The 10616-nt window shown below is 45.0% G+C and overlaps 1 protein-coding gene across 1 annotated transcript; it reads right to left on the reverse strand.

Moving 5' to 3' along the window:
- Positions 1-575: 575 nt before the first annotated feature.
- On the reverse strand, positions 576-9800 carry LOC137544694 (olfactory receptor 52E8-like). The gene is made up of 2 exons (XM_068265789.1): positions 9741-9800; positions 576-1628 (listed from the first exon to the last, which is right to left on the reverse strand). The coding sequence occupies exons 1-2, from the start codon at positions 9798-9800 to the stop codon at positions 576-578; spliced, it is 1113 nt and encodes a 370-aa protein (XP_068121890.1).
- Between the last annotated feature and the right edge of the window lie 816 nt (positions 9801-10616).

Raw genomic sequence — 10616 nt, forward strand, 5'->3', positions numbered from 1 at the left:
AAGGGCTGCCCCTACTCTCTGGAACTCTCTCCCACCAGCTGTCAGACTCACCCCCACCTTTAATACCTTCAAACTAGCTCTCAAGACTCACCTCTTCACGCTCGCATACCCCCCTACACCAGCATCATAATATGTTCTGTTAGACCCCCTTTTAAAAGAGGCACCTATTGTCTCCACCCCACCCTTTAGATTGTAAGCCTCTGGCAGGGCCCTCCTCCCTAATGTATCCAGCTTGATTATGCAAGCTTACTCACAACCACCCTTCTTGTAGACTCGAACAGTCTCTATCTTGACCTATGACACTGTATTATCAAATCATTTGCATGATCTTGTTTTGTTGTGAGTTTCCGTATGTTCTACCTGTATGTTAACCCATTTATCTATTGTGCAGCGCTGCGTAATATGTTGGCGCTTTATAAATACAATAAATAATAATAATAATAATAATAATAACTAGTGGTTAACTAGTTAAGCGATTCACAGATTGAATAGAAAGGGCCCTGGCAGTGCTAGAAATTTTACAGAACATATTCTGACTAATACTGTAATTTGCCTTTTACCCTTTTAACCATTTGTTAACTCTTTCTCTTATTTACACAAATATAATTTTTAAAGACTTTTTTCATAACCCTTTTTACCTCCTTTGTTGTAAAACAAAATATGACAGGGCTGGAAAAATGTGGGACATATGTGTAGAGGCAGACAAGCAAGATATTAAGATCAACATTTGGAATAAGCTGATTTTGGTTGTAACCATAGACCACTAAGCGTGGGATGAAGTACAAGGCGATGACGAACCAGTGACTGGAACAGGTATAAACCGCCTTCTTCCAAGTCACTGATTGGCCTGTTTTGGAGAGCTTGGAGATTATGATAACATAGGACAAAACAATTAACACCAATGCGATCAGGTGTATGTTAAAAGTTACATAGAACAGATTTTGTCTAGTTGCATAAGTATCTTTGCAAGACAGCACAGCGACGTACACAACTGCACAGAAAAGGTTCTTGATTCTGTTAGGACCGCAGTAACTTAGCAGTAGGCCATGAATAATACAGTATAGACCAATAGACGCAGCAAACAGTATAGCAATAAAACAGAGTATAAAAAGTACTTTGGGAGTGATGATGGCCCGATATTGAAGTGGTTTACAAATGGCAATATAGCGGTCAAAAGACATCAGCAGTATGATCATGGAATCCAATATATTGAGGAAATGAAAGACAAACATTTGGAGAAAGCAGGCAGAGAAAGCAATGGAACCGGAATCAAACCAATATCTGGCAATGACCTTTGGCAAAGTTGCCGTGTCCGAGGTCAGGTCAGAAAGAGACAGGAATCCCATGAGTATGTACATCGGCTGGTGAAGATTTTCCTTCATGGCAATCAAGTATATCACAGTACTGTTCACACAAAGTGACATCATGTAGACAAGGAAGAAAATGAAGGCAGTGATTGCGTTATATTGTCCTGGGAGTCCAGAAAAGCCCTGGAGATAATACTCGGTGACCCAACTCTGGTTGGCCATCAACGATCTCAGTAGGTTCTCCACAAAGAGAAGACCAGAAACCCCAAGTGCTAGGAAACAAGGTGCATAAATCCAGCCTCGGCCAGTATATTCACAGCACTGCGAGAGCAAACATGTGTTACTATTGCAAATAGCACAACTACCCAAACTCTAAATATATAACATGAGGGAAGAAGGAAAGGCTAATGGACTATTTGAGCGCCCCATAAGTACTAATGCAAAATATCAGCTATTGGGCACCAAAAGCAGAAATGTGGGTGCTGATAAATAGCAGGTGCGAGGCCCTTTCCAACCAAAATTTTTTTGTTTTGAGAATTATCATTTTGTAAATTATCGTTTTGAATTTTTTTTTATCACTTTGAAATTAGTTTTAATAATTATCATTTCATAAGTGATCATTTTGAAATTGATTGTCTTAGAGATGTATCTTTTTTTGTACTTACATTATTTGCAGCAGAGGGTGGGGGGTTTTAGGTTAGGTCAGTGTCAGAAAGGGGGGCTTTAGAGTTAGGCGCCAGGAAGGGGGGTCAACTCTTAAGGTTAGGCGTCAGGAAGGGGGCTTTTAATGTTAGGTGTCAGGAAGGGGGTTTTAGGGTTAGGCATAAAAAAGGGGTCTTAGGGTTAGGCATCAGGAAGGGGAGATATCATAAGGGGGGATTTAGGTTTAGGCACCACCAGGGGAGTCTTAGGGTTCCGTACCACCAGGAGAGGTTAGGGTTCAGTATCGGTAGAGGGAGAGTTCTGTTAGGAGTTAGAAATGATGGTTATCTTCAGTCTGCTATACAGTCCTAGCAGCAAGTAACAAACTGACTCCAATTTGAAGTCTGAACCCTAACGCAGATTGGCAGCCACAGAGTGGCTCTTTTGTTCCTCCGGGAGCTTGCACTTGCACAAGCGTGAGCTCTCATCAGTAAAAACACTGGAGCACAGCGATCAGTGTGTTTTCTATTTATTCACCAAAATGTATTTATATAGCGCTGACATCGCAGCGCTGCACAGAGTATTGCCTTGTCACTCAACTGCCCCTCGGAGGGACTTACAATCTAATCCCTATCATAGACATGTGTCTATGTATGTGTAGTGTATGTAACGTAGTCTAGATCCAATTTGGGGGGCGGGGGATAAAAAAATAGTTTAACAAAATGTATTTTTTTTATTAAAAAAACAAAATTGCAGCAACAATCAAATTGCACCAAAGAAAGCTTTATTTTTGAGAAAAAAAGGGGGTAAAATGTATTTAGATCCTAAGTTGTATGACTGAGCAACAAGATAATTGAATTAGAGTTGGGAAGTGAAAATATGTGAAGAATGCTCACTCGCCCCTCCCTCCCCTCCAAGAAAGAGCGCCATATTTACCTAACCACTACTGCTCGCCCCCCTCCAAGGAAAAGAAAAAAAATGCTGTGCTTATGTAAAGTGAATTTTTTTTATAAGGACAACTGCAATTAGAGGGATATGGAGGCTGCCATATATACTTCCTTTTAAGCAATACCAGTTGCCTGGCAGCCCTGCTGATCCTCTGCCTCTAATACTTTTAGCCATAGACCCTGAACAAGCATGCAGCAGATCGGGGGATTGTGACATTATTGTCAGATCTCACAGGATTAGCTGCATGCTTGTTTCTGGTGTTATGCAAAGACTACTGCAGCCAAATAGATCAACAGGGCTGCCAGGCAACTGGTATAGTTTAAAAGGAAATAAATATGGCAGCCTCCATATTATTCTGACTTCAGTTGTCCTTTAAAACAAGCCTGATATGTTCTTTAGTTGATCTCATCTCTGTCGTTATTCTACTAGCAGATAGAGATGGCCTGAACTGTTCGCCGGCGAGCATTATTCTGCAAATATGCGCTGTTTGCATTCACGGCGAACATTTGGTGTGTTCGATTTGCCCCAAAATACATTATCATTGAGCTAAACTTTGACCCCTTACCTCACAGTCAGCAGACACATGGCAGCCAATCAGCTAGCACCCCTTCCTAGACCCCCCCACCCCCCTATCAAAAAGCAGTTGCGGTGGCCATATTGGATTCATTTTCTGCTGGCTGCTGGCTGCAGCTGCTGACTGTTAGTAAGAGCAGGGTCAGACTTGCTGCTGCAGATAGGTAGGGAAAGCATTAGCTAGACCTGTGTTCTTGTTCCACACTTGCTGTGAAAACACCCCAAACAGCCCCTTTGAGGGCTATACAAAGGGAGAGAGAACCGAGAGCCCGATATGGTGTAGTAAGTTTAGGCAAATGGTATAATGAAAAAGAGTAAAATTATACTCACAAACCAGGGTTACCTCCAGGCAACCACTGTATAGGCAGGTGAGGAGTTTGACCTGTCCCCACTCAGGATTAAGAAGTCGCTCTCTGTAGATAAGAAAAAGAGGGTATCCCCCTCCACCAGGGGTGGATATATGGTACAATGTAAGTAGAACAGAGGCGCCAAAAGGATAAAAGCAGTATTTAAAATGTTAAAAAATAGCTGAGGAGGCAGTGGTGGATCCGCCCCCTCCCAGCAAACACAGGAAACTGTGTAATATAGCCAAAATAAATTTATTGGTACACTCCAGGGTATAGATATACAACGCGTTTCGCGGGTATGAGCCCGCTTCTTCAGGCAGTAGAAGTAGGAGTACACTATTGGGGGGAAAGACAAAGGCACGTATTGGTATGTGGTCAGACAAACATGCTCAAATGATAGTTAGTGTATTTGTTCAAAAGTATGCGTATTAAGCTGAGATGGGGTGTGGGGGAGTTGGAGATAGTTATATGCTGAGGGGAAGTGGGGATTAAGTGTGCGTTTATACTGAAGAGGGATGTGGAGGAGAAGTGGGGGTTATTCCCTCTGCAAGTGGGGGTTATTTACACTGGAGGGAAAAGGAGCAAGGATAGTATGGGATAGAGTGACAAAGAAAGGGTGAATAAAGAGAGGGATATAAATGTAATTAAGAGAAAGGGGGAGGAGTTGAACTGGTGGGTATAGATGGTTATTGGAAAAGAGCTGTATCTGTATACTTAAAATTATCTGCACACCAAAAAAAAAAAAAAATTATTTGTGTGCAGATAATTTTAAGTATACAGATACAGCTCTTTTCCAATAACCATCTATACCCACCAGTTCAACTCCTCCCCCTTTCTCTTAATTACATTTATATCCCTCTCTTTATTCACCCTTTCTTTGTCACTCTATCCCATACTATCCTTGCTCCTTTTCCCTCCAGTGTAAATAACCCCCACTTGCAGAGGGAATAACCCCCACTTCTCCTCCACATCCCTCTTCAGTATAAACGCACACTTAATCCCCACTTCCCCTCAGCATATAACTATCTCCAACTCCCCCACACCCCATCTCAGCTTAATACGCATACTTTTGAACAAATACACTAACTATCATTTGAGCATGTTTGTCTGACCACATACGAATACGTGCCTTTGTCTTTCCCCCCAATAGTGTACTCCTACTTCTACTGCCTGAAGAAGCGGGCTCATACCCGCGAAACGCGTTGTATATCTATACCCTGGAGTGTACCAATAAATTTATTTTGGCTATATTACACAGTTTTCTGTGTTTGCTTGGAGGGGGCGGATCCACCACTGCCTCCTCAGCTATTTTTTAACATTTTAAATACTGCTTTTATCCTTTTGGCGCCTCTGTTCTACTTACATTGTACCTTTGAGGGCTAGCACATCGGTCTCTGGTGCTTTTTTGTGTGTGTGACACTCCACAGCCCACTGACACCCAGAGTCATGTGCACACTACTGCTGTTGCTACATTAAGTTGCAGGCACAGAACCACTCCAGCAGAGGTGGACATAGGCCCGTGCAGGCTGTGCAGCAGCACAGGGGCCCAATGTTCTCTAGGGCCCATGCAATTGCACCAGTTAGGGCCTGATTATCCTCTAGGCTTTCCTCCATGTATTTCTCTCTGAAACTCAAGAGAAACAGTGATAATAACTTGTGCCCATGGGCGTAGGGCCCACGGTCGCAGGGGTCGCCGTGGCGACCGGGCCCGCCTCCTAAAGAGGCAAGGGAGGGGCCCGGGGGCCTGGACCCCCCAGGTGTTGAAATCTGGCTCCCGGAGGCAGAGCAGGATCTGCAGCGGAGCAGCCAGTTTCTCCCGGAGGCAGAGCAGGGCTACGGCAAGATGGCTGCCGAAGCTCTGCACTAGAGACTATTTGTGTCTCCAGTACAGGGCTTCGGGCGCCATCTTGCCATAGCCCTGCACTCTGCCTGTCAGCGAGGGAGAAACTGGCTGCTCCGCTGCAGGATCGTCACTGGAGGAGCTGCACGAGGGAGGCTGGCTGCACGTCGGGGTCGGGGAGCTCACGTCAGAGGCTGGCCAGGTGAGTGAATTTTTTTTATTTGTACAGGTTTATTTTCTGGTGACTGCCCCCACATAACGATTATTTTCTGGTGACTGCCCCCAAATAATGATTATTTTCTGGTGACTGCCCCCACATAATGATTATTTTCTGGTGACTGCCCCCACATAACGATTATTTTCTGGTGACTGCCCCCACATAATGATTATTTTCTGGTGACTGCGCCCACATAACGATTATTTTCTGGTGACTGCCCCCACATAACGATTATTTTCTGGTGACTGCCCCCACATAATGATTATTTTCTGGTGACTGCCCCCACATAACTATTATTTTCTGGTGACTGCCCCCACAGAACGATTATTTTCTGGTGACTGCCCCCACAGAACGATTATTTTCTGGTGACTGCCCCCACAGAACGATTATTTTCTGGTGACTGCCCCCACATAAAGATTATTTTCTGGTGACTGTCCTCACATAACGATTATTTTCTGGTGACTGCCCCCACATAACAATTATTTTCTGGTGACTGCTCCCCACATAACGATTGTTTTCTGGTGACTGCCCCCACATAGCGATTATTTTCTGGTGACTGCCCCCACATAATGATTATTTTCTGGTGACTGCCCCCACATAACGATTATTTTCTGGTGACTGCCCCCACATAACGATTATTTTCTGGTGACTGCCCCCACATAACGATTATTTTCTGGTGACTGCCCCACATAACGATTATTTTCTGGTGACTGCCCCCACATAATGATTATTTTCTGGTGACTGTCCCCACATAACGATTATTTTCTGGTGACTGCCCCCACATAACGATTATTTTCTGGTGACTGCCCCCACAGAACGATTATTTTCTGGTGACTGCCCCCACAGAACGATTATTTTCTGGTGACTGCCCCCACAGAACGATTATTTTCTGGTGACTGTCCTCACATAACGATTATTTTCTGGTGACTGCCCCCACATAAAAATTATTTTCTGGTGACTGCTCCCCACATAACGATTGTTTTCTGGTGACTGCCCCCACATAGCGATTATTTTCTGGTGACTGCCCCCACATAGCGATTATTTTCTGGTGACTGCCCCCACATAACGATTGTTTTCTGGTGACTGCCCCCACATAACGATTATTTTCTGGTGACTGCCCCCACATAACGATTATTTTCTGGTGACTGCCCCCACATAACGATTATTTTCTGGTGACTGCCCCCAACATAACGATTATTTTATGGTGACTGCACCCACATAACGATTATTTTCTGGTGAATGCCCCACACTGCATTTATTTTCTGGTGAATGCCCCCACATTGCGTTTATTTTCTGGTGAATTCCCCCACATTGCGTTTATTTTCTGGTGAATGCTCCCACATTGCGTTTATTTTCTGGTGAATGCTGCGCACATAACTATTATTTTCTGGTGAATGCTGCGCACATAACTATTATTTTCTGGTGAATGCTGCGCACATAACTATTATTTTCTGGTGAATGCTGCGCACATAATAATTATTATCGGGTGAATGCTGCGCACATAACGATTATTTTCCTTCAGACTGGCATCTTGCTGTTAATTGCCCTATTTCCTCTGGGTGCTGCGTATGTTTGCAAATTGAACGTGGCAGCCATGCTGCTGGAAAGCGGAATTGATATAGCCATGCCATGCACAGCTATGGAGATTTGGATATGTGTGTGCTTCGGGTGTTGTGAGGGGGGGGGGGGCACATCCAGATTCCGCATTGGGGCCCAGAGGTTTCTAGCTACGCCACTGCTTGTGCCCCAGTCATGTACAAATATAAAATGTGTGCTACATTAATACAGTGTCTACAGAATGTGACCTAGGTTCATGTACTTTTATCTTATCTGCATTGTTTGGATCCAACCATGATCTGTTATGACCACACCCACTCACATGGGGCCCACTTCATTTGTTCTGCACAGGGGCCCAATGTTGGCTTTGTCCGCCGCTGCACTCCAGGGCATTATTATTTTACTGTATTCTGATAGTACTATTGCATTTCTTTGTGTGTGACACTCCACAGCCTACGGACACCCAGAGCTGTGCATAATGTGATTTCTGCCCTTCAGGGATTAAAACCCGACTTTGCGTCAACTCCGTAATTTTGGTGGGACTTTTGGCATGGACCCCCCTCCGACATGCCACAGTCCAGGTGTTAGATCCATTGAAACAACTTTTCCATCACTTTTGTGGCCAGAAACAGTCTTTGTAGGTTTTAAAATTCGCCTGCCCTTTGAAGTTTATGGCGGTTCGCCAGATTCGCCTGTTAGTGAATATTTGCGGAAGTTTGCAATGCTATGTAGGCGACATCTCTACTAGCAGACAGTGTCATGTCACCTTGCTGCAGACAGTGGGGGGATATATGCCTCTGTTTCCTGGCAGCTGGGATCTTTCTTCCTGCAAACACAAAGGCGACCGTACATCAGGCAACTTGGCAGCCGATCGACCATCCGATTCAATTATTATAATCATGTTAAAATCAGTGCTGCCCGAGCATGCCTGATCGACGATGTGACCAAATTACAGCCGAAATTGGTCGTTCGGTCCAAAATCGGTCGCATGTATCAATAGGAGTGGCTGCAGAATGTCGGGCCGACAAGCTCGATCCGGTGCGATATTTGGACGAGTGGCCAATGCAATTGAACCCCCCCGCGCTGTTCCCTTAGTGTCAAATGTCCCCCCTGCTGCCCTGTGCATGAATACTTTGTCTTCGGGGTCCAACGCTGTCTCCATCCTCTTCCTCACATACACACACCCCTGGGGTTGCCGACGTATTGCACGTGGGCCGCACATGCACCCAGGTATACGCCGACTACCATGTGGCCAACGTGTGTGTAAGGAGGAGGACTGAGACAGTGGCGGACATCGAGAGGTCAAGTATTAATGTACGGGGCATGGGGGGGGGGGCACATATTTCACTAGGGGGGGCCGAGCTGGGGGCGGTGAAGTGACGAGGCGGCAGCACAAAGCCGATTCCCGATAGATTTCATGCTGAAATTGATTGGGAATCGGCCTGCGGTTTATGGCGCCCAACAGATCTGTTTCCAATCAGATTCAATCAGAGAGAGATCTGTCTCTTGGTCGATCTGCCCACATATTGTCTGACGTATGGGGACCTTAACATCACTTGCAGAGCTTATGATGGCTCACTGGTAAAGTAGCATCTAATGCTTGGTGTCGGACACTACAGTATTATCTGTGACTCTGAGCCCCGCCGAGAGGAAAGCATTTGTTCTCGAAGGCCACAGTAATTTCAGACTGTCATCCAGCATTATGGAGATCTAACTTCCCCACTGTAAAAGTTATAAGAGAAAAAAAGTCACTAACTGATGAAGACAACTGGAAATATGCAAAAAAAAAAAGTGTGCTTGATTTTGCTTTTTTGAGGGGAATTCATGCATAGCTTTTTTATTTATTTATTTTTCTCAACACTTTCTGAGTTCAGGTAAACGTAAAGCAAATTTGTAAGTTTAAAGAGAAACCGTGACCAAGAATTCACCTTCATCCCAATCGGTAGCTGATACCCCCTTCCCCATGAGAAATCTTTTCCTTTTCTCAAACAGATCATCCAGGGGGTCAGTATGGCTGATATTGTGGTTGAAACCCCTCCCATAGTGTGATGTCATCCTGTCTGTGAATTTCATTGCATTGTGGGAAATAGCAAGCAGCATCTCCTTCCACTTACATCACCTCCCAGCATTAGAAATGTCACCATGTGATAAATGACAGAATTTAAATCAGGGAGAGGAAATATTTTACAATGGCCAAACACTGACTAAATCATTTATACATAACTATTGTAAAAATGAAGCAATTTTTATTACATTATTTTCACTGGAGTTCCTCTTTAAAATGAAGAGAAATCAGATACGGTACTTACCTTGTGCTCCTCCAGACCACTGCTGCTGCTGCCCGGGACCTTGTGAAAGTTCACATCCATGCTCCAGTATGTGAATGAGTGCAACAGGACGGCTCGCCGGAAAGAGCAGAGCCTGAGTGGCAACATGCTACTACAGGACGTCCTGCACAGTGTGGCTGCACTCGTTCAAGGACGAGGGCGTGGCCTTGTGCACAACCGCAACAAGCCCTTGCTGAAGAAGTTCAGGTTGAGGGCGCGTGTGTGTAGGACAGTGCTGGATTGGTGGAGGCGAAGGGGACGAGAGAAGCCTTAGGATAATCCAGGGGCTTCCTTTTACGGAGGTAAGTATCTATTTGGGACACTTTTTTTTCCTTACAGGTACACTTCAAAGGTAGGGACTATTAACCACTTTGTCCTCCTTGACGTAGTTACATGTCAAGGAGGACATGTGCGCTCCCCCGTTGAGAAAAGTAGTTCCTAACAGTGGGAAACGATCTAGAGAAGCTTTGGAAGAGCCAGTTAATTCGCAAGGAAAACCTAGGCTGCTGCTAAGGACCTGGAAAGAGTCTTAGGGGCCTGGCAGACACTATCCCCCCCAAATCTCACTAAAAACAACCAGGTGACCATCAGCCAGGGCCGGATTTACCATAAGGCACTGTAGGCACGTGCCTACAGGCGCCTGATGATAAAAAGGCGGCTCACTCACCTCCCAGAGCGTCTCCCTCCCTCCTTCCCTCCCTATGCAGAGTCCTGATGAGAGTGTAAATGAGAGGTTACTCACACTGCTCTCTGCATTCCAATGACCAAATCTCCCTTCAGTCAGGGGCACATCTAGCTACTAAATACTGAGGTTCCTCTAGGTACCTTATACTTGGGAGCAGATCTAGCTATCTAATA

The sequence above is a fragment of the Hyperolius riggenbachi genome, chromosome 2 (assembly GCF_040937935.1).
Source record: "Hyperolius riggenbachi isolate aHypRig1 chromosome 2, aHypRig1.pri, whole genome shotgun sequence".
Classification (NCBI taxonomy): domain Eukaryota; kingdom Metazoa; phylum Chordata; class Amphibia; order Anura; family Hyperoliidae; genus Hyperolius; species Hyperolius riggenbachi.

Coding starts and splice junctions, on each gene's coding strand:
- LOC137544694 (XM_068265789.1), bottom strand. CDS start 9,800: ATGGATGTGAACTTTCACAAGGTCCCGGGCAGCAGCAGCAGTGGTCTG. Junction 1,629..9,740: donor GTGGTCTGGAGGAGCACAAG/GTAAGTACCGTA, acceptor TTGCTCTCGCAG/TGCTGTGAATATACTGGCCG.